Genomic DNA, 25000 nt, shown 5'->3' with positions numbered 1-25000 from the left:
TCTGGAGTTGAGCCAGGAGATGAATGCTAAACTAAGAGCCTGCAGTATTAGTGTTGATTTACTGCCATGTTAATAATTCAGGGCCTTAATTACTTGTGGGCGCACTGAACCCTCACGGGTAAAGCAAATTGCGCGGCAGGCATATCAAGGCAATGATCAACCGTCAGCGTCTGATCTAAGTTAGGAGCCGCAGCGGCTAATGAACAAAATGCAGCTCATTATTCAAATTCTCAGGCACACAGCACGGTCACAGGTGAATAAATATGAACGCTTGCCTGTACAGAAAAAACCCGGTAACATATTCAACATCGTGAATTCTCTACATATGAGAAGAACTTGTCTCGAAAATATTAACAAACGTGCTCGGTCCATAAGTCAAGTTGGGCCCTTGAGCAAGGCCCTTAACCCCGCATTGCTCCAGGGGGCATTTGCCCCTGTTTAATCGAATCAACTGTAAGTCACTCTGAATAAAAAGAGTCAGCTGTAATGTAATGTAGAAAAATGAATCAAGGCCATTGGGTGGCGCATCCAGATAAAGCGCCGGTCCAGTTCTGGCTATGAACCCTTACTTACGCCAGGCCTGCGAGAGTCTGCATGGGCTACGTTTATCGGGGTACAGCGGAGTACATGAGAGGCCTCAGAGCCTCGCTGTGTATAAACCAGTGTACAGAGTGACTATCTCGTCACCTAGCACATAACACTGCTAATTGAACACATTTAATTGGCTGACACCTTCTCCGACACGCAGCGCTCCTGACAGCCCCATCTGGAAGAGCGCAGCAGTCTTTAGGAGCTTAAAGGAGCTCAAAATACTTCCTGAGTTACCCCTACCCTACCCCCATTACACCCCTCTCCTTACACACCTCTCACAAATACAGCATATGACAAGTAGCTCCATGGAGGAATGGCTTCTGAACAATGCATTCATGTTGTATTGCATCCACCCTGCCTGCCCTGCTATTTCAATAAGGCCCAATAACCACCCACACAACCAGTGTAGAAACGGACAAGGAGAAATTGAACAGAATAAACCATCGGAACTTGGAGAGAATGGAAATTTACATGTCAATTTACTAAATTACTGAAATTGACTTAAGTCCATAATGGAATCTATAATTTTCCCTGATGCAATTTATTCACCGAGTTTAAATTAATTTGTCGAATTCATTTAAATTTACCCTGCTGGAAAGTCTTTGCTTGATGATTGCTTTAGCTTTTGACACTTACTGTATCCTCTCTTCTTTTGGAAATGGTTTGAGTTTTTTGGCACTTCCTTTCTAAAAGGGGTTCAAGTCCTTCTGACCCTCTCCCTCTCCTCTTACTCAAAGGGTTCGAGTTCTTCGAGACGAGTGCCAAGGACAACATCAACGTCAAGCAGACCTTCGAGCGTCTGGTGGACATCATCTGCGACAAGATGTCTGAGAGTTTAGAGACTGACCCCGCCGTCACCACGGGAACCCCAAACGCCAGACTAACCGACAACCCGCCCCCTCTACAGCAGCCCAACTGTGGTTGTTAGTGCCCCCCCTGCCCCCCCCCGTCTGCCCCATACGCGTGCCAATGCCAATATTCAATTTCCTAGGTATAGTCTTACAGATTTTAATTTATTATGATATTACTGCATATCTCACTTTCACAGATAAGATGCTCGGAGGTATCGCCGCCCGGTTGGGTTTTCTGAGGGCCTCTTCTTCTCTTGTTTTACTGTAGCATTGTGGGATGGAATGAGCCTTTGAGGACATCCTGTACTTCGCCTGCCAGTCCGCACCGCAGCCTTGTTTTACCGCTTGTCACCGGGCAACGTTTTCGGCCGGTGTTCATAGGTAGAGAGGATTAGTGCATGAGTTTTGCATCCCTTTCCGTCATCACGGGCGACGGCTGGATAGTACAGGTGTGTGGTGATTCCGTCCCCCTCAGGGGAAAAGCACGCGGGTATTGGGCGTAATGCGCAGCTCAATAAAACGCCAAGGGGGGGACTTCCTGTTCCCCTTACAATGCATGGCCGCTCTCCTGTCCCACCGTACCCCCACCCCCACCGCCACCCCCGGTTCAAGTCAGCAATTCAACATGCTGTCATCTGGCCAACACAAATCAGGATACAAGTACTACACCACCCACAATGCTTTGGGGTATGCCTTGAGCGAAAAGTCTAGGTTGATTCAATAAGTTCCTTGGGGCAAAAACCCAGGATATAAAATTATTTATGATTCAACCATCCCCTGCTATTCCATTTACCCATGATGCACTTTGTCCTGGATTTCTGGAAATGGTGCTTGCACCAAGAGTTCTGGGATGACAGATGAATTTTTAAAAAATCTGTCATAAGAAGCAAAAAGACCATTTAAGGACAGACTGCATTTGTGGCTTTATTGAATAGACCTCCTACAACAGCCAATGGTCTTGTGGTATGTTTAGTGATCCACTGGTGGTACATGCATACTCCAGGCTCACAGTGAGTAGTTGTACAAGAGGCATTGTGAAATAAATAAGAATTCTAAAATTATTCAACACCAACATCAACATCAACAACTTTCCAGTTTCTGGAAATTTTGCTACAATTGGCAATCATGTCACTGGTGACGATGTGGATCATACATTGGAAGATCAGAGAATAGCATTAATGTTATTGTCAGTTTAGTTTGTGCACGTTAAACTTATTTTTGGAAACACGTGTAATTCATCTTGGATTTGCGAGAATGCCCAATAGAAAATATTCTAAATATTGTATAGATATGTTCTGACAATGAGATGGTTTGGATGTGGCTGACTAGTTGGGTTCAACTCTTCTGTCCTGCTCTATATATTGTGTGAGGAATATTTTCTGCATACGTCCGTTTCCTTTCTTTTGTCTAGGTGTGCATATGTGAGTGTGTGTGTGTGTGTGTGTGTGTGTGAGAGAGAGAGAGAGAGATAGTATATCCATGTTAGTGAGTGAGCGTGTGTGTCCTGGTGCCACCATAATCCATTGAACTCTATGTTAAGATAAACTACCTTTACAAAATGTGTGGCCTTGCAGAATTTCTCACGTTTGACTCTGACATGTTTGATTTGTGCTTGCCACATAGATTAGAACATAGGGTGTGTGCATGACTGTACATAATACAGATGTGTGTGAGTGTGTGTGTGCATTCGCATTTTTTTTTTTTTTTTTGTTATGTAACAGAATCACTATCATTTAATGCGAAAAACAATACAGAACAGGTGGCTGGTGATCCAGATGAACACAAAAGCACAAGGAAAGGTCTCAGGCAACCAGAGGTGGACAATCCAGGTTCGGAAAGTAAAAGTCCTCCCCAGTATTTTGTTCCAACCACTTGGATTTGCTCATTTAATTCTTATGCCAGGAGGTAGAACTGATCAGTGAAATCAGCTGGCTGAGTTCATCAGTAGAATAGGGTGGCCTATAGCGTTGTGGTTAAGGTGCATGACTGGGACCTCCAAGGTCAGTGGTTTGATGCCCAGTGTAGCCACAATAAGATCCACACAGCCGTTGGCACCTTGAGCAAGGCCCTTAACTCTGCATTGCTCCAGGGGAGGATTGTCTCCTGCTTAGTCTAATCAACTGTACGTTGCTCTGGATAAAAGCATCTGCCAAATGCCAATAATGTAATGTAATGTAATGGAAGAAAAACATGGCAGGAGTTTTACTTTCCGACCCCAGGACTTCACACCTCTGTCGGCAAATATCTTTGGAGAACGATGGAAGCGTCAATATTTCATCTCTCCAACAGAACATCTACTCTAAAAGGGTTACCGTCCTCGTTATAAAACTAAGAAATGACCCGATCTGCCATGCTTTAAACGTAGCCCATTAGCTGATAGATTAAAGGACTGCACCCCTCATTTAACTGTGCGTGCCACTTTGGAAATGCTATACTCCTTCATTAACTACTATCCTTTCACACTTATGTTAATTCAGATTCTGAACTATTTAGTCAACTTTAAAAACGTAAGATTCAATAGTGCCAAAAAGTGTTTCACTTCATTAAAATTAAGGTGTTTTAGGCCTTTAGTCAGAAGACTGTGAGTAGAAGTGGGTGTCTTTACTGAAATATAGAAGCTGCATGAAATGGTGAGTGATCAGTCTCTTCTGCTATATCTAGCTACCTATCTATCTATTTCTATATCTATCTTTATATCTATCTTACTTGTTTGTGCGCTCTCAAAAGTTGTTTTGAGGTGCAATGGGCCAAAAAGTGCAATATTTTAAGACCTATTTCTTGTATATAATCATCTGTCCCTGTGTATGCCTTTTGTTCCCGAGTGACTGTCGGCAGTCCGTCCCTGAGAACTGCAGTGTGCGTTCACCCCCGAAAATACCATAGTCTGAAAGAAGGAGTGATTTTGTCTGCCCGTTCCGAGCATTTGGAAGTGAGACTGCGTCATTTTAATACATCGCATGACAAATAGGAAGAACCGGATGAATGAATGAACATTTCCCACTCATTATTGCTGTATACCAGTCATTCAAGTGGAATAGCCATAATATTTGACTATAAGTAAGTCTGTGTACATTAGTTGTCTGTTGCTCAGTGTCTTGTATAATAGGCTCGTGTTTATGTCAGAATGTAGTGGAAGGGCAAGTCTTGCTGAGGATGGGCTCTATGGTCCTTTATGGTGAAACTGAAACTAACGTTTCAAATGTCCAGTTGATCTTCTTCATTCAGATTTTCTGTGCTAGTGACAAAAACTTAGCGAGCAGATGGATGTTTCTATGCTGCGCACAGCCTCAGAATTAATAATAATAATAATAATAATAATAACAATAACAATAACAATAACAATAACAATAACAATAATAATAATAATAATAATAACCTGTTCAGGGTGTATTTCTGCCTGTAAAATGGATGGACAGGTGGGTGGATGAATATTGTATCTTAGCTGCAGGACATTCCCCATTGGAGTTAATTCAGCAAATAAATTGAATCCTTGAATGAGTTTTAATTAATCAATTATTAATTAATCAATTCTTACGTTTCGTTTAGCATACAGCATGTTGGGCCAATCTTCCATTGACAACAAACCAAACCAAGCAGTACGACAGCTCTGTCAGTGGAGTCAGCCAATTTACGGCCAAAAAATGTTGTTGACATAGAGAGGGAACCTGGTGGTTATACGCGACACGCATACACAAACACACGCATGCACACATACTAAATGAACACATGATTTAAAAATAACGGTTTAACTGTTGTAATTATGAAATATACAATAGAACTGTTATTGGAACCTGCATAAATTGTATTCTATTTTCCAGTTGGACACTTACAGACTGAATTAAAAAAACATTCCACACATTTTCACATAGAAACTAGCGAGGAGCTCCACCAATCACAGATTGCACAAAAACAGAACAATCCCATCAGTGATTGGTGGACATATAGGCAGAGTATTGACAGAAAGTATCCACCAATCATTATTGGGATTGTTTTGTTCCTTCTTTTCAAAGTAATCTGTGATTGGTGGAGCTCCTCTCCGGATAGTGGGAAAAGGAGTAAAAACATTCATTCACATCTGTTTGTATCCAAAATAAAAGATAGTCAGGTGGTTTCTATACGGAAAGCAATGGTAGCAAATCTCTATTATGCCTTAGTCAGTTATTTTACTGCCAGGGACCACAGACCGTGCCGGGACAGTGAGATTCAGAATATGTGTTACCAGTGCTTACTGACGAGAGCTAAACCATAACAACAGTGCTAACCTTTATTTACAACCTTTCCTATTAGATCAATAAATACTTGATGTAGTGAAGTCGTGTTCGTGCCGGCGTAAGGCAGAATTGGGGTAGTTTTCCTTGTGTTCTCTAATGATTCATTCTAGTTTCACTGGCCTAAACTGTGCTAGTTTAACACTTCACGCATTAAGCTGCTAACAACTTGTGTCTGGACCTTTCCTTGGTGTAATAAATACATTTAAATTAATGCCAGCTTGCTTTACCATAGACACCAGAGATTATTTCTTCTCTTATTAGAAAAATGCTCCGATAGGCATGTCTTTTTGCTTGGAGAAGACATTTCATTATTTGAGAGATAAGAAGATATGGCTGCACTGAATAAAATGATAAACAAAAAAAGAGTGGATTCATTTCTAGTGCCTGTGCCTGTGACTGAATCAACGTGAGGTGGTGTATTTAAAATCCAGGTAATAATTGCTATTGAAACTTAACAACTGTACCACAAATGTGTATTTTTTTTCTTATATATTCCTATGGACCTATACTAATAATATATCATTGTACACTGGTTTATTCTATTTTCCTTGTACAAATTATTCTTGAGCTGGATATTTTGTTTGTATGTGACTTATGTACACCACAAGTGTTTTTGAGATTAAAATAAATATGTCAGTTGTATTAATGCACTGCTGTGGGAATCTTGTGGTTCGGTCAGTGATACTTTAGGAGCGCAGAACATCCGGAAACGTGACATCAGGAGTGCAGCATTTCCTGTGTATTTACCCTCATGATAGTCCCTCAAAGAGCTGTCTGCCAGCACACAGCTATGGAAATATCATGGAAATGAGAAAAAGATAAAAGATTGAAAATTCATGTTTATATATGCTAAATAAAAAGATGTCATCTCTATGCTCGGATTAGCCCTTTATGTCCAGCTGAACACTGCAGCACACAGTATGGGGCCAGTCCAAATTCTAATGTGAGAAGTACACAGCCCTCTTGTCACACAACAGCCAATTAGGACAGTGTTAATATCCTGAAATATTTCCCCAGCAATTAACCTTCTAAGCGCAGGGGTGTCAAACTCCAGTCCTGGAGGGCCGCTGTGTCTTCTGGTTTTTGCTGTGTTTCAACACAAGTGATGAATTTAAGTCATTAACAGTCCACACACCTTGTTCTCAATGCCTTAATTGGCTGCTGATTGAAAGGAAAACACAAATACCAGGCCCTCCAGGACTGGAGTTTGACACCCTGGTCATATTTCTGTCCCCAGACCTCGTCATCTCCTCTGCTCCCCCCTGGTGGATAAACTGCAGCACACTAACCCCAAGCCCCAAGTCACACCTAAAAGCATTTAGATCAATTAGGAATGATTTCATTTATCAATAAAGCAGTTAGTTACACAGTTAACTTACCTCAATTAGTTCGATATTTAGGTGGAAACCATAACCAGCGCATCCTGCAGCTCTACAGGACCAGGAATGAAGATCACTGCTGTAGGGGTCTGACTTTAAACCCAAATCCCCTCTGTGGCTCGATTCGCCACTATGGCACTTTCTGTGCTGTAATCCCGTCTTTATCTGTAGCCCTCTTCTATTTAAATCTGTATGCATAATTTCAGTGTGATTCTCGAAGTCCCATCCAATCTGGCCCTGGTGTACTTATACACTGCAAGCCTGCCACTGTCTGGCCACAAATAAAGTTGCGGAATCTTGGACACGAAACACAAACACAACAGCTGATAATTTGTTGTATGGAAATGTAATAGTATTAATTTACGTGTGTATACATGTACGCACATAAATGTGCGTGTCCATATATATACATACACGCATGCACACACACACACACACACACACACACACACATACAGGAAAGCAATCGGTGTCTGATGAAAGCCTGTACACTCACCCCGTGAACTGGGCGGGAATCGATATGCCCACATCCTCGCCCTTCAGGACCACTGACACTTTCCCAGGGGGTCCAAGTGGGAGTGGACCCTTCTGCAAACAGAGACGAGAACAATTACAAAAACCAGAAAAAACCGTGAGCAAAGACAGCACACACTACTCCATCACTGTAACCTGCCATACAGAACCTTTCTGTTCTGGGGGCTAAAGGCCGGTTTATAGACCAGCGAAAGAACACAGCCGTGACCAGTGATGTGCAAATGGATATCACTGGTCGCAGAAACATTTGGTTTATATAATCTGGGTGACTGGACTGTGTTTATTTATTTTTTTGCTAAGGACAACAGCCGCAGTCTACGTTGGGCGACAACTGAACATCGATGAAGGTCCTGTGATTTCAGTCCAGTGAGGCTCTGTTGCTGGACGATAGACCGGCCTTATTAGAGCAGGTGAACCGGCTGTACCACGGCTGCTGTACCACTGCTGCTGTCCTGCAGCAGGGTCCCACGCAGCCTGGAGCAGAGGGACACAGGGCAGGAGATGTGCAGTCTCTTTGCGTGTCTCTCTTGTGTCTGTAAGTATCTGCTCCAACCGTGCGCTACACCGCCTGATTTTACTCATCATTTTACCTGCTTGGTTCAGATAAGCTAATTACTGAAATCAGGTGGTGTAGCACACGGTTGAAGAAATACGTGCAGACACTGCGGCCCGCAGGATGAGGAGTTGAGTAGCGCTGACAGTGATATTAAAGTTACCATGGGTGGGCACTCAGGGCTGGTCGCAGTGTAGAGCAGATGTTGGGTAACAGGCCTTATTCAGAGATTGCAGGTCTGATTCCCAGGCAGGACACTGCCCCTTGATAAGGCAAACATTACAGAAACCTCTGAATTAAGAAGCAACTGGAAGATTTGCCTTCTTATTGCATGGGCTAGCAAGGAGAAACATTTATGTCAGCCCAATCATTCACATGAGCTGACATTAGCTACATTCACTGCTAAGCCTGTGAGTCACAGATTACTTTTAATGTTTTTTGCTATGGTCTGATCAACAAGTAAACCAGCCATTTTAGCTAGGGACACAAAACCAAAGGATTCAAAGATGGCAACAACACAAACCTTGTTACTATAGCGAATTAAGTGTTTGAGGAAAACATTATGGAAAACTTAAAAACACATCCAGAGTGTGTCTGAACAAAAACTCTGAAAAAAAAAAAAAAAAAACTGCTCTAAAAAAAAAAAAAAAAAACCTCTGTCAGACTGACTGATGACTCAACCACAGGCTATGCGTTAAAGTTACAGCCTGCAGCCACAGCAGCAGTTAAGCTCATTCAGGTTTGACACAAAACTGGCCTCATTTGGCATTCTTCTATCTCCCTGCTCCATCTACAACTCTGCTTGTTTCCTCCTCTCACCTGAATGAATCCCAAAATGAGTCAAACACACATCAAAGCCTCACCCCACACCACCCCTTCCAGCACTGTCTATGACACTGCCAATTAGGCTAAATGTTTCCAGAAACATTTGTGCACTGGTTTTGTTGCAACAAATAAAGCTGATTCACTCCTGTACTTGAGCGCATTAAAATCTTTAGGTTACACTTGCAATCTGCAGCTTTAGCTGATGTTTATACAAATGAAAATAGGTCTAGACGTGACTGGGCTAGTTATATAATTAAGAACAGAAGAGGCAACCAAAATCGGAAATCGATTGGCAATATAGCGTAACCCTGAGTTAGATGCACTGTTTAGATCCGTGCTACTCAACTCCACCTCAACTTTCACCTCCTTGTTTCAGGAAGTAATCTCTTTAGTGAAATCAGGTGGTGTAGTGCAAGGCTGGAGCAAATACCTGCAGACATTACGGACTGCAGGGCCTGGAGTTTTAGGTACACTGCTGAAATTAATAAGTTTATAATATAAAGCACCACAAGATGGCAACATTCCCCAAAATTTGTAGATTTGTCTAGACCAGGGGTCGGCAACCCCGGTCCTGGAGAGCCGCAGGGTGTGCTGGCTTTCGTTGTTACTTGGCATTAATTGATCAATGAAAGCCGTTGATTGCACAGTTAACTCACCTCACCTGGTTTCTTGGGTCTGAATCGGTTGCTTATTTTAAGGTGGAGACGTCTGATAATCCCATCAGTGCATTGCTCATTTGCTGTTTGAATACTAATATTAACAGTATCGATATTAAATGATATAAACACAGCTGATATTCACACTATTAACACTAGCTGTAAATGCATTATAAACATGTCCTCCATACAGTGTTAATATACATACAGTACTGTGCAAAAATCTTACATTCTGTACAGATAAGATTCTTTCAAAAATAATTCAATGAAAGGTCCTAAATAAATGTACTATACATTTTACATTACATTTTTGTCATTTGGCAGAATAGATAAACTGAATCAAATCAATATTTTTTGTGACCACCCGGCGTTAAATCTGCATCACTTCTCTGAGATAACGCTGTCCTGCAGTTCTGTAAGACAATCAGCAGGGAGGTTGTTCTAAGCATGTTGGAGAACTTGCCACAGTTCTTCTGCAGACTTTGGTTGGCTCCTTGCTTCTCATCTCAGACAGCCTTGATCAAGTTTTTATGTAAAAAGTAGTCAATTGCTTACAGTAATATGTTACTTTTTAAAATTAAATACAAAAATGTCTCTGTAAAATCAAATCTTTTGGAAAAACAATATTTGGAAATCTCAAATGTGTTCTTTTATACTAACACACAAAAAAAATAAACATATATATATATAATAAAGTCTAGGGTGCCTAAAACTACTGCACAGTACTGTACATAATTTACACCGTACATATAATTATTTGTAGTGCATTTTTGATTTATCATTTTAATTAAAAAATGAACCCAGTAGAGATGCTATGGTAGGACCTGAAAGGAGCAGAGCTCGAAAAACAATCTGTCTGAATTCAGTGGGATAAAAGTCCTCCAGAGCGATGTAAAATACAAATATCAATGGAAAATTTCAAAAAGGCCCATTCACCCATTCACACACACACTCACGACAACAGAGACTGGCTGCCGTGCCAGGTACCAATCAGCTTGCTCAGGTACACTATGACACACCCAGGAAGGGGGATCAAACCGGCAACCTTCCGACAGCCAGACGATCGCTCTTACGTCCTGAGCTAATGTCGACCCAGTCATTCAGTTAAAGGGAGCAATTACTTTCTCACAGGGGTGATGTGGGTGTGTGGTGACTTAAATTCAATATATAAGTCATTAAATAAAATAAATAAAATATAAATTTACCCAGGTTGTCTACACATTTTGTCTAATGTTTTGAAAGCATTGTCACAAATATGCAATAATAGAGGACATCAGGATACTTTTTCCAGGCATTGTATCATTGAATCATTTTTTTAAATACTAAATCCACAGAGCTTGCAGAGCGATGTAGAGCAACAGCATTGTTTCCCTCAAACAATTATATTGACAATTAATTTGTCATTTAAAATTTTACAGTCCATAAGCTGTGTTGGTTTGTGTTTGTGTTTGAGATGACAAATAGTGGGGTTACCGCACAAATGCACAAAAAACACGAGAGAAAACTGAGGTGGAATCAACCATGCTTTTATTTCATCTGTTGCATATAAAAAAGTTTTTTCAGTTTTTATTGTTTTTTTTTTACTGAAGGTTCAGAGTGTGATCTACAGTTCTATCCAATAGACTGTAAGAGACAAGGAATCCATTATAATAGTCTTGTGAAATCCCCAAACAGGTTGGCATTCTAAAGATGTACCCTATAGAAAACAAAATTATGGTTGTTCTGGTTTTGATATATTTTTACAGTTCATGAATCCCTTTTATACTTTTTTTTTATTTTTTAAAAGGAACAAAAAAAAAAAATTCTATATTTATAATAAAAGCCACCGATTGCTTTGGTCCAGGGCTGCTAAAATCTACAGTATGCGTGTCAGGAAAACAGGCTTTTTGAAACAGAATTATTTTTAAAAGACACTCCCTTCACAACACAAGCACATACCCTGAGGCCTGGAGTAGGAAGCCCACAGAGACAGCACCCAAACACCTCTCTCCCCTCCATCTGCACCCCAGCAGCAAGGCAAAACAAAACACGGAAAGGTCTACAGTCTCAAAACGCACGGATCTCCTGTTCCGTACTCTCCTCCGCGTTGAGATTTGAGTGAGTGTGCACGTGTGAGAGAGTGTGTCTGTGTGTGTGTGAATATAAAAGTGTATGTGTGTAAGAGTGCGAGAGTGTGTGTATGAAAGTAAGACTGTGTGTGAATGTGACTGTGTGTGTGAGAGTGAAAGTGCGTGAGAATATAAGTCAGTGTGTGTATGAGACTGAAAGTGAGTGTGAATATGTGTGTGTGTGTATGTGTGTGAGAGTGCGTATAATATGAGTGAGTGTATGTGTGTGAAAGAGTGAGAGTGCGTGTGTATAAGTGAGTGAGTGAGAGTGAGAGTGTGTGTGTATATGAGCGAGTGAGTGAATGTGTGTCTGTGTGTGTGTGTGAGTGTGTATGAGTGTGTGTGTGTGCGTGTGAGAGTGTGTGAGTGCATGTGTATATGAGCGAGTGTGTGTATGAGTGTGCGAGACAGTGAGAGTGCGTGTGTATATAAGTGAGCGAGTGTGTATGAGTGAGTGAGTGTGTGAGAGAGTGAGAGTGCGTGTGTATTATATTGCATTCCACTGTGTTGCATACCAGACCTGGTCCCACATGGGGGCGCGGGTGGGGCGAGGGGGCAGGGTCTCTGGATGCCCAGTTCACTGGCCCCACCCTGCTCTGGTCTATCTGCCTGGGAACAATGCAGCAAAACGGCAGAACGTAAAAACCCTATCCCAGTCTTACAGCAGCTTTTGAATAGAAAAAAAATGTATCGAAGTCTCAGTTTTTTTAAATAAGAAATAACGTATCTAAGTCCTAGCTTTTTTTTATTTTCGCTTCGGCAAAGAGGCAGAGGGCGGAATTTAGAAACGCCCATCTCTTCTAATGCTGCAAACAGGAAGAGGAAATGACGGAAATGCAGGAAAGGAAAAAAAAAAAACATTGTTCAAAGTTAAGGCACAGCCCTGGGGCCAACAACCTGCGGCTTTTTATTTTAAATTCATATTTGTTTGGCTTTCCCCCGCTTCTCCATGAGCAAGCTCTCTAAGGTGACATGTTACAGAAGCTCAACTTTACATTGAATAAGTATGTATAATAAACATTCTCTCAACAAGAGTTATCCAAGTACAACAACACCATCTCCATAAGGGATGATATAGAGTAAGAATCGGTCATTTACAATAAACATTCCATAATATGTACAGCACAATAAATACATGGTTGTAAACAGAGACAAACAAGAAAACTCCATTGCAGGTAAGGTCGTCTGGTGAGGAAAGAAAAACGCATGGCACAGAAATAAAATAATTAAATAACATGTTTAAAAACATCCTCTTTTTATCAGCAAGCACTCTTTAAAAGCCGGATTCAAGTTTTTTGTTTGATTTTTTTCATTAATATCTTCTTCAAAAAAAGATATCGATCTTTGTTCTATGTACAAACTCTCACTGTGACCAGGGGGAAAAAGGTGTTTTGGTAACGTTAGGGTAACGTTATAGCAACTTGCTACTCTATAATGTTATATAAGCTGCAGTAAATGATCTACAGTACCACTAATTATGGCAAAAGTGACTCCCAAAAAAATAAAATAAAAACCCAACAGAATTAATCAAATATTTGAAGGAAAAGAGAACAGAAGCCACTTTGCTTAATATTATGGTAGAGTGTACAGCAGTGTGCAAGCCCAGCATATCCGGGGGGCAGATTTGGCAAAGAAAGCAAAGAGTTGTCAATCTGTGAACATTGGCGCATCGATCACGGGAAGCCCCTCCCCCAGCCCTGCGTCTGAGTGGAACCTCTGTGACTGATTGTCATGTGATCTCCTGTCATGGCCGGGGGCGGGGCTTACGTCTCCATGACCGCCACAGCTGAAGCACTGCTCCGTCTTCAAAACTTCAAAACTCAAAAATGGGAGTGGCTGTCGTTAACCGAATCTAGCGCGTGTCTCGGTATTGGGCGTGTGAGAATCGTTAACACTGTGCGGTTTACGTGTGGTACACAGCTAAGCTGATCGCATTTAGGCAGGGCAAACCAAAGTGTTGCTTCGTCCATTGTAAGATTCACAATATCACAGAAGTTAATAAAGGTTGTGTAGGCATCAGTGACTCATCAAAGTCAAAGGCTAGTTGATTGTGGTCGATCGTGGTGGCGTGTGCACTTAATTACACACACACACACTCTCACTCACGAGCCCTCTGCAGTGACCATATCCTGCTTATTTAAAACCCATACAAACAATAATGAAAACGATTGTGTCAAAGTCACGAGCAGTCCCGCAGAGAGTTCAGAAATACACACAGTGAAACAGTTTCCAGGGCGCTGTGGTGTCACACAGCAAACCTGCAAGTCACTCAATACAAAATAAAAACAAAAATAAAAATACAAATAGCACATGGCAGATGACATTTTGAAAGATTCTTTTAAATATACAGTATATGTATCCATACGATTTCTTTTTTTCCCCGATAACAAAAGTAAAATCTACAAAAGATTCTCCATGTTTACATACAATACAAAAACTCAAGAGGTCAAAACAGCGTCAGAGCTGTATGTTTCTTTTTTTTTCAGTCAGGTTTCAAGGAAGACTTGAAATTAGAAAAGTGTCTCGATAAATCCACACAGAACCTCGCTCCGGATGTTCCGCGTGATCACCGGTCGCCACGGCGATTCCCCCCCCCCCCCTCCCGCGCCAGGGGCATCCATTGGGCAATCAGAATGCAGCTCAGCACTTTCCACCAATAGTATTGTAACTGAATTTGAAAAAAAACAAAAACAAAACAAAACAAAACAAAAAACAATCATTGATTTTCACCGCTTGCTCCATCTGAGGAGTGATAATCCAGATTCAGACCACTTCCTGTCCGTTTGCAAAGGAGCCGGGGGGGGGGGGGGGGCAAGCGTGCAGTTAGGAGGGAGGAGCAAGGTTGTCTGGGTGACCTTGAAAGGTCAGACTCAGTGGGAACAAACCTCGGTCCCAAAACAAAACAAACACCTACCAACAAAAAAAAAAAAAAGACTAAATATTCCTGAGTGCAAAACAGTAGAAGTGCCAGCGAGCGGCTGGCTACCCTGCTCAGAGGAGCTCGAGGAGAGGGTGAGGGCTGCAGAGTGCAACGTGCGCTTTGGAACTTTCACAAAACAAACCTACATTATTATTATTATTATCATTATTATTATTATTATTACTAGTCATTCGTCTGTTACGTAATACGACAGTTTCGCTCTTCGAGAGGCTGCTATTCGTCCAGCTCCTCCTCCTCCTCCTCCTCCTCCTCTTCCTCAACCACCGCACAAGGCTCATTGGAGACCCCCACCCCCACCAGGTTCTCTTCCTCCTGCTCCTCCTCCTCCTCCTCCTCCTCTTCCTCTGCCTGCTCGTCCAGGGGTATCTCAGTGGACTCAGAGTCCTGAGTGCAGAGCGTTTTGGAGTCGCTGCAGCTGTTGTCCTCCTCTTCCTCCTCCTCCTCCTCCTCCTCCTCGGCCTGGCTGCCGCTGTCCTTCTCCATGTCGGACTCTCCGTCCTCCTCCAGCGTCAGCTCGAACTGGAACTTGTCCGGGGCCCCGGGGCGGCCCTCCGTGGGCTCGTCCGGGACGGGCGACGGACTCTGGGGGATGGTGCTCTGGTACCAGTCCCGGTTCTCCTCCAGCGTGTCCAGGATTTCCTGTGCGTCCGGGTGCACCAGGTCGGCCCACGTCTCCCACAGGGGGTGCACGATGTAGTCTATGAAGCCCACCTGCAGGTCACCAGCACACACACGTTAAACAGAGCCTGATTCCGGAAACTCCAATGATTTAATCTAAAAAATAAACATAAATATCAGCCATTTCTCAAGCCATCTTCATTTAAATAATTTCCTCAACTGACTGAATCATAAGTTGACCCCAACGCTTGAAATTGTACATTTGAATACATTTAATATTAAGGTGTATAGATGAGGTGGAGGCTGAAAGCTGTTTGGTGTAAGTACTTGAAGGCGGAAGTAGGGGGGCTCCCTCGTTACTTCACATGCTCATCTCAAAAGGGGAACGTACAGAATGAGAAGGGAGCAGACTGCAGAGAGCAGTGGTGAGGAGGGCACGGGGCCTACCTGGCTCTTCTCCACCGAGGCATTGTGTTTGTCACACATGGGGCTGATCTCCATGCCCCGGTCGCGTTCGCGGTCGCCCTGGCTGAAGAACTCCTCCATGATGCGGTCGGTCCACTGCCGGTACAGCTGCAGGGGCTTGGTGGGGTTGCTCAGGTCCGCGCAGTGCACCATGTTCTGCAGAACCTGAGGAGGAGGGCCCGGAAAATTCTCACCTCACCGCCACTCTACCAATGTCTACAGACCTGGGTCTGCTCTCTGCTGAGCCTGTCTGGTGTATTAGAGGCGAGAACCCTGCCTTCTAGTCCTCTCGGGTGTCTCAATTGCACCAGGCCAGATCAATCGAGCATAGAGAACTATTTGGATCCAAAACAATTAGACCAGGTCTGAATCTACTTTTTTTAAAAGGCATTTCATTGGCGGGTTAGTGCTCAAATACTTCAAGGTGTGACTAAACTATTCTAAACTACTGTGCTTATTATACCATGAACTCTAGAATCCATGCAAAGAAAAAACTGCACGTGAAACCTACCCATTATCATACAAGCCCTTTAATGAGATGAATTAATCAGCTCCGGTATTAGAAGGAGGTGACTGTAAGGAAGGATCACCTGTATCCTGTCAGAGTAGTTATCCAGGAGCAGGACTCCAGAGCTGGTCACCTTCTTGGTCTCCACCATGGTCTTGAGGTCCGCCAGCAGGTTCATGTGCTTGGACATGTCAGTGGCGAGGACCTGGGGGTTGAGACAGAGAGGCTCAATACAGCTGGTGATCCGGCACGTCTGCTGTGTACAGTGACGGCCTGAGATTACTGCTCTGTGAAGGGGCGGCTTACGATGTCGATGGTCATCTTGCGCAGGGATTGTCTCTGTTTTTTGGTGAGGTTTTGGAAAATGTCACAGTTCTCCTCCTGCAGTAGCTTGAAGCCCACGGCCAAGTGGTGATTCTCCAGCACCGACGAGTCATTGTACATGAGGGCCAACTCCGAGTCTGTGAGGACACACACGCACGCACACACACACACACACACAAACACACACACAAATACACACACACAAATAGACACAGACACAAATACACACACACATACACACACACACACCCAGACATGCACACACAAATGTAAACACACACACAAACACACATGCATGCACGCACGTGCACAAACACACATACACACGCGCACACAAAATTAATTAATTCTTTGTCTGAGACTGCAGTTGAACATACAATGTCAACATGTTTTCAATGTCAGGACTTTTTAAACCTCATAACTACTCCATGTAAAAACCAGCATAAAACTCACTGGTGTTTATGAGGAACTGGTTCGAGACACCAGGATGGTCCACGTCGTGAATCGCACTGGCAAAAATGGCAGCAAGGACCTCCAGGTCTGTGAACACAGCCTGAGAGAGAGAGAGAGAGGGTCAGGTTTAAGGTTCATAGCGTCAGGTTTAAACTTAATAGGGGTCAGGGTTAGAGGTTAGAGACCCACTGTGATGTTCCATTTGGGGCTTGTCCTGAGCCCTACTGTACACCTCCGTGAGCATGCATGTGTGAGCGTGCATGTGTGTGCGTGCATGTGTGAGCGTGCATGTGTGTGCGTGCATGCGTGTCAAGCTTATAACACGCCTTGTCTTTTTTAGAGATGTTACATTTTTTATATAGTTTTGTATTAATGCCTATGCTATGGGAGTGAGAGGGGAGCAGGCATCCCAGTGGTAGTTACTATAGCAATAAAAATGTTGAATGTTGAGCGTGCCTTACCTCTAACGCAGGGGTTGACAGCAGCACGTGTGTAGACTGAGCGACGTCAGCAGCGTGGATGTTGTTGTGGTACGCAACATCACCATGGTAATGGTCTTCTAAGGTCATCAGGTAGGTTATAAACGTGTCTAAGGGGATTTTGAACGTTTTTAGCAAGTCTCTTTCCTGGAAAGGAGAGGAAAATGGCAGAGATGTGGTCAGCAGGCCAAGCCTTCTCAAACTACACCACAGCCGGGGACCTGAAGCTCTGGGGGAAGCACTCACCTGGAAGATGGTGTACATCATCACTGTTAATGGCCTGTTCCCCGAAAACTCTGTGACTTTGAAAACATTAAGGCCCCATTTATTAATGTCCTCCAGCTCCTGGAAGGAGAAAGAGCCTGTGTGTCAGTCAACGTGATTATACAAATAAAACACAGTGAGAAACTTTACCCTGGCTTCCGGGGTCAGGGGTCAGCTCAGGCTGAACTTCAAAATCCTGAACCAAGCGCCCAAACCTGGGTTTCGTTGCTCACTAGTGCCAGCGTGGTTGTGCTTCAACCATCCCTTTCAATACAAGTCAATGGTAACCGTCAATATTTTTTGAAATGTAGTCATAATAGTCATTTTTTTCTTTATGTAACGTCTCCTCATGAGCAAATCTTTAAAGTTTGTGTTTGGACAGTATAGCAATACTTTGTGGACGAGCCACATTCTGAACTTCATGCCCATATAAGGGCTCCTCGTTTACCTACTGCCCAATCTTCAGCTCCAATTTGTACAAAATGGTGGAGCCTGAAAACTGCACTTCCATGGTCACTAAAATGCTTTTCACAAGCCCATGGAAAGTCGTGGCTAGTGTTAGAGACACTTGGTCCTAAACCCAAACCTGGCAGCTCACGATACGATAAAAGGAAGAAGTTGAAAGATATGTTGGACGGTGGGGGCGTGTGTAGCACCACCGGTCACCTTGGCGAGCGAGTCCTCGGTCTCGGTCTTGACTCCGAAGCGCGGGATGTTGGAGTTGGTCAGGCTGGAGCTGTGCATGAGCTTCTTCACCCCGCTGATCTGGGACATGGGCTTCTTTTTTCTGTCCTTCTCCTTCTGAGACTGCGGGCAGGGCATCTCCACATCGTGCTGCTTATCTGGGAGGGAGGGAGGGAGGGAAGGAGAGAGAGATAAGAAGGGAGAGTAGGGAGAGGGTGGAGAGGGAGAGATAGATGGAGAGAATTCTATGAATTCTTCATCGATGGTCGACACGTCCATTGGCTGTACAGGCCAAGTGCGGTCAGGACGTGGTCAGCGTGCGGTCAGACTCACCTAAGAACGTGCTCGATATGAACTCTGAGACCTGGTTTCCGGAGCGACTCATCTCCGAGAGGTGGGTGAGCTCCCTGTTCAGCATTCTTTTGAACTGTAAGAGAAAGAGGAAGGGAGAGGGCATCGGTGTCTAGAAGGGCGTCCAGCGTGTTTCTCCTGTTAGACGCTGCACTTGTGATGCACACATGTGTGGTCTGCACACACGTACAGTAGTCACATATAAAGGTTATTGGTCACATTGGTCCCATTTCTTCGGACAGGCTCGCCAGAGCATTATATGTGTGACATAGTGGACAGCCACAGAACACCAGCATCACATGGCATCTTTTGTATGAATTGTGTTGTATAAATAAAGTGTGACTGATCAATTGATTATAACAGGCAGCTGTATGCCTCGGTGTAAACCCTACTTCCTGCCTTCTCACGCTGAAGGCCGAGATTCATCAGTATCTTTTCCCCATGGAAACAGACCGTGTGCATTTTTAGCCTGAGCAATTCCAGGGGTTGCCAAAAGTTGCGCCAAATATAGATCGATTCACAATCCCACGCTTGCCGCTTAAAAAGGCGCCTAGTTGCGGAGAGGTGTGATGTCTTTGTTGGAATTCTTTTTGAAACTCCATGACTGAAACTCAAGGTCTGTTCAACATTCAACCCACGGGCCCATTTGGAAAATAACTGCAAATCCAGACACAGAAAGAAAAAAGAACACGCATGCATACAGGCACACACACAGACGCTAACAGACACAGACACATATACACACAGGCGCACACACAGCCACTCACAGACACAGACACACATAGACACAGGCACACACACAGACACTCACACACACAGATGCTCACAGACATACACACAGATACTCACAGACACAGACACACACACAGACACTCACAGACACAGACACACATACACACAGGCACACACACAGACGCTCACAGACACAGACACACACACAGATGCTCACAGACACAGACACACATATACACAGGCACACACACAGATGCTCACAGACACAGACACACACACAGATACTCACACAGACACAGACACACATATACACAGGCACACACACAGATGCTCACAGACACAGACACACACACAGATGCTCACAGACACAGACATACACACAGACACTCACAGACACAGACACACATACACACAGGCACACACACAGACGCTCACAGACACAGACACACACACAGATGCTCACAGACACAGACACACATATACACAGGCACACACACAGATGCTCACAGACACAGACACACACACAGATACTCACACAGACACAGACACACATATACACAGGCACACACACAGATGCTCACAGACACAGACACACACACAGATGCTCACAGACACAGACACACACACAGACACTCACAGACACAGACACACATACACACAGGCACACACACAGACGCTCACAGACACAGACACACACACAGATGCTCACAGACACAGACACACATATACACAGGCACACACACAGATGCTCACAGACACAGACACACACACAGATACTCACACAGACACAGACACACATATACACAGGCACACACACAGATGCTCACAGACACAGACACACACACAGACGCTCACAGACACAGACACACACACAGACGCTCACAGACACAGACACACATATACACAGGCACACAAGGAGCTAGGAGCGGGGCCTTGGGACTGAGCCACAGTACGGCCATTCTCAACCCCTTCATACATTCACCTAAAATAAAAATAGGTATCCCTCTCACCTTCTGTCACACAGAATTAATAAAAATATAGTGGAAAAATATAGCGCAATGTCCAACTGTCGCAAAGCTCGAAAAATAGGTAGGCAAAAATCACCATATTTTACACATATTTTACACCTCAAAAAAGATGCTCATCAAGGCAGATATCCCTTTGATTAAAAGCCCACTTCACTACAAAGGGAGCTACGCAACTGCGCATAAACAATGGCATGTTATGCATATGGAGATACACAGGCCTGTACAAAGCAAATCAAACATTACAGTCTCCCTTTTAAGGTGATGGCAAAAGGGAGGCAACTCATTAGGGGAGGGTACATGAAGAAGCCTGGAATAGCAAAGAGCAGCAGGTCCGGCTTTATTTCATTATTTACTTTAAATGAACATATTTATCTCCTTAGCAGACAGCCTTATCCACATCAACTTCATCGCACTCAAGCACCGACTATCACAAAGTAATTGAGATCGTCCTGTCCAAGTTACAGCTATCCCAAGGTGCTCAAGATCGTCCTGTCCAAGTTACAACTATCCCAAGGTGCTCAAGATCGTCCTGTCCAAGTTACAACTATCCCAAGGTGCTCAAGATCGTCCTGTCCAAGTTAAAACTATCCCAAGGTGCTCAAGATCGTCCTGTCCAAGTTACAACTATCCCAAGGTGCTCAAGATCGTCCTGTCCAAGTTACAGCTATCCCAAGGTGCTCAAGATGCACACAGATGCTCACAGACATACACACAGATACTCACAGACACAGACACACACACAGACACTCACAGACACAGACACACATACACACAGGCACACACACAGACGCTCACAGACACAGACACACACACAGATGCTCACAGACACAGACACACATATACACAGGCACACACACAGATGCTCACAGACACAGACACACACACAGATACTCACACAGACACAGACACACATATACACAGGCACACACACAGATGCTCACAGACACAGACACACACACAGATGCTCACAGACACAGACATACACACAAGATTGTCCTGTCCAAGTTACAACTATCCCAAGGTGCTCAAGATCGTCCTGTCCAAGTTACAGCTATCCCAAGGTGCTCAAGTTCGTCCTGGCCAAGTTACAACTATTCCAAGGTGCTTGAGATCGTCCTGTCCAAGCTCCGACTATCACAAAATACTTGTGATCGTCCTGTCCGAGTTACAACTGTCCAAAAGCACATGTAAAGGTCTCGCCCCAAGCTCCAACCTCGTGTAGGCCTACCAACGCCTGACTGGCAGGTAGAAAAAGTGAACCCACTGTGAGACTATATCTTAAATTTCAGAAGGTAGTCTGAATGGGTTTGATGGACTTGAATCTAATTAACGCCATGATGTTGTGCTTGTGAAGACCTCTCCAAGCTTGGGGTGGATGTGTAGCAAAGGTGCTTTTGCACTGCATTCAAAAATAGTTTTATGAAGAATGGAAGAATGATTGAGAATAACAATGCCATTAATATTTTCTGTGTGGAGCAGCTGAACTCCAAAGAAAGCTGCTGATTTTTTAACCGCAAGACAGGCTTGTGTGAGAGGCTGTAGAAGACATTTTCATTTTAATCCAGACTGGGTATGACTCGCTGGACCATTTATTTAAGGGAACATACATTTTCTTACTCTTTTCTCAATCTTTGAGCTTCAAAGTCACTTTTGACATATACATTACTTCATGTGTGCCTCATTTGATCTGGTGTTTTGGCTATGCTAAGCTAGAGAGGCTGATTCTGGTTCAGGCACCGAGTTACACAGCCTGGTTCTGGCTATTATTTCCTAACAATAACAGGCAGAAAGTTTCTCTGCAAATCTGTTGATTGGAAGAGTGGTGGAGATATTCTCAGAAGGATTGGTGAAGATATTCCAAGAAGGATTGGTGAAGACCTCCAAGAAGGATTTGCGCAGGTGTTCCTAGAAAGATTGGTGGAGATCACCCCGGCCATTGTGGGCCGGTATCCAAAAGTAAGGAGGCTTATCAATCTCAGCCCTCAGATCAGGGCGTTCATTTTGGATAAGAAGTAATAAGACACGTGGTATGCCAAGCGAGTGCAAACCAGGACCAGGAGTGGAGTGACACAAGGCAAGAGGGAAACAATGGAAATACAGCCATGTTTCCTGCGTGAAAAAAGGCTGTAAAACCAGAGCACAGCCCTCAACCCTGACCTCAATCATCTGTCATAGGTCAATAATCTCGGACTAAACCACTAATAACCAGGAGAGATGGCCTTCCAGGAGGAAAGGATGCTGTTAGCTCTCAAAGCTGCGTTGGGTGAAATGCAGAAATCCCATCACTCTCATCCCAGATGGCAGATGCGTCACAACCCGAAGGTCATTGCTGCACTACCGCGAATCCAGATGCATCTATAATGATGTAAAACTGTTGCGTACAGAGCCAAATCAAGAATAACTGACTGTGTCCCAAACATTATGGAGCTCGCAGTACATGTCTTAAAAGAACCGCCAAAGCGACCACATCTGAGAATCCACGCAGGGCCTACAGGTGCCTCATTAAAGGAGCAGCAGAGGACAGCCACTGAAGGAACAGTGCAGGAACTTCTCAGCTCAGTCTCCAACCAGCTGGACAACTGACCACTCCGGATTCAAACACTGAGGCATATCAACTGCAGTGTACAACAACAACAACAGCAACAACAACAACAGCAGCAAGAAGTGCAACAACAACAGCAGAAACAGCAGCAGCAATGACAGCACCAGAAACAACAGCAACATGAGCAACAACAGCAGTATCAACAACAACCTTGTTGTCCAATCAAATCTGTAGCTCTTATGTCTATTTATTTATGCATGTTATTATAATAGATATTAATATCCAGACTGTAAATAACAGCATGCTGGCACACTGCAGGTTGAAAGACATGTTCAACAGCATCAGCAGACCTGGGCCAGATTAGCACAACATTCATGTTTCACCATCATGCTCTTTTCTGAAGGGAAAAACCGGCTCTTGCATTAAAAAACATGAAAAATTAAATACAATACAAAAATGAAGGATATTCCTATGAGGACAGAGTACGACTGTAGAGGGTGATTCCCTAAATGCCGTGACTGGAATACGGCTGGTGTGTGTATGTGTGTGTGTGTGTGTGTGGGGGGGGTGACCTTCAGTCCGGACTGCCCTGAGCAGTCCTCTGCCTGCCCTCCCCACGGTACTGCCCTTACCGTGGAGACCCCCCACCCCTCTCACAGACGCTTCACGTAGACACAGTGCTGATGGAGCCGGACACCGCGCCGTGGGTGGGTTACATGTGTGTGCATCTCATGTGGAACTGCCTCACTGCGGCAGCCATCTTGGTCCTGCATGAGCCACTCACTATCAACCTCAGTCTCTCCCACAGCCTTTCTGTCTGTCAGGCTGTCTCCATTAGTCTCTTTGTCTGCCCTCCGTGAGTGTGTGGGCATGTGCGTGTGTGTATGTTTGTTTGTGTGTCTGTGCGCATGTCTGGCACCCGTATGTGCTTGGCCACAGACCCTCAAAGTGTGTAGGGGTGGGGGGCAGTACAGAGAAGGTTTAGGGGGGCAGTAGAAAGAAGGTTTTTGGGGGAGAACAGTAGAGACTCAGGCTCTGGGAGGGCGACAGATGTGGGATGGGGACACACTGTACTGTACACAAGCGTAGTTTTTGGGGAGAGGGGGGATTGATAGAGCGCCTGCATTGTGATGTGATGTTTGTGTGTGTGGGGAGGGGGGCTACCTCGCCAAAACACAGGGGAGGACTCGGGGATGTGTTTTTTGAGGGGGGTGGGGTGGGGGGTGTATTTCTTTTGAGGGGAGGGGAGGATTTGGGATGTGTTTGTTTGAAGAGAGAATTGTGGGTGTGTATTTTTGAGGGGAGGAGAGGGGGTGAGTGTTTTTGAGGGGAGGGGAGGAGAGGGGGTGTGTGTTTTTGAGGGGAGGGGAGGAGAGGGTGTGTGTGTTCTTGAGGGGAGGGGAGGAGAGGGGGTGTGTGTTTGGTGGCATGCTGAAGGGGGGGGGGGCTCACCTTGTTGGAGGCCATCTCGCTGACGGAGTGGCGGGTCTGCAGGGTCTCCAGCTGGTCCAGGCACCAGTCCAGCTCCTCCAGCGTCTCGGTGGCCAGCTTCTGGAAGGCCTCCTCTGGGGGGACACAGGGGAGGGGCCGGTCAGTTCTGAGGCGCTTCACGGGGCTAGCGGAGTGTTCCAGAAGGTCCCCCAAGCCGTAGACGGCCATGTTGGGTCGTCTGAAGTGAGCACATGAGCGACTCTTCATGCTGCAGCGAACCGCTTCCAGAGAATCGAACAAAAAACAAAACAAAACCAAAAACAGAAAAAGGGAGGCGGCAGCTCCCGGCGCAGTTCCTCCAGACCAAGGTTGCGGGGGGTCGCTTCCCCAACGGAGAAGACGACGGAAATCT

General features: G+C 44.5%; 2 protein-coding genes across 5 annotated transcripts in view; one reads left to right on the top strand and one right to left on the bottom strand.

The window, feature by feature from the left end:
• The window catches only part of LOC133142488 (ras-related protein Rab-3C), a 44993-nt gene extending 38407 nt beyond the window's left edge, over positions 1-6586 (top strand). For both annotated transcript variants that reach the window (XM_061263741.1, XM_061263740.1), the window contains exon 5: positions 1329-6586. In XM_061263741.1, coding sequence (XP_061119725.1) covers positions 1329-1519 — 191 coding nt within the window. In that variant the 3' untranslated portion in view covers positions 1520-6586. The remainder of the gene's footprint in view (positions 1-1328) is intronic.
• A 4584-nt stretch (positions 6587-11170) lies between these two features.
• The window catches only part of LOC133142166 (cAMP-specific 3',5'-cyclic phosphodiesterase 4D-like), a 92562-nt gene continuing 78732 nt past the window's right edge, over positions 11171-25000 (bottom strand). For all 3 annotated transcript variants that reach the window (XM_061263211.1, XM_061263209.1, XM_061263210.1), the window contains exons 6-15: positions 24610-24722; positions 18838-18931; positions 18487-18662; positions 17803-17901; positions 17539-17703; positions 17078-17177; positions 16607-16761; positions 16383-16505; positions 15775-15957; positions 11171-15420 (exon numbers count right to left, since the gene is read on the bottom strand). In XM_061263211.1, the coding sequence (XP_061119195.1) occupies positions 14923-15420; positions 15775-15957; positions 16383-16505; positions 16607-16761; positions 17078-17177; positions 17539-17703; positions 17803-17901; positions 18487-18662; positions 18838-18931; positions 24610-24722 (1706 nt within the window). In that variant the 3' untranslated portion in view covers positions 11171-14922. The remainder of the gene's footprint in view (positions 15421-15774; positions 15958-16382; positions 16506-16606; positions 16762-17077; positions 17178-17538; positions 17704-17802; positions 17902-18486; positions 18663-18837; positions 18932-24609; positions 24723-25000) is intronic.

Source organism: Conger conger, chromosome 12 (genome assembly GCF_963514075.1).
Source record: "Conger conger chromosome 12, fConCon1.1, whole genome shotgun sequence".
Taxonomy (NCBI): domain Eukaryota; kingdom Metazoa; phylum Chordata; class Actinopteri; order Anguilliformes; family Congridae; genus Conger; species Conger conger.
Note: the sequence above shows the minus strand (reverse complement) of the source record. Positions and strands in the feature narration are given on the sequence as shown.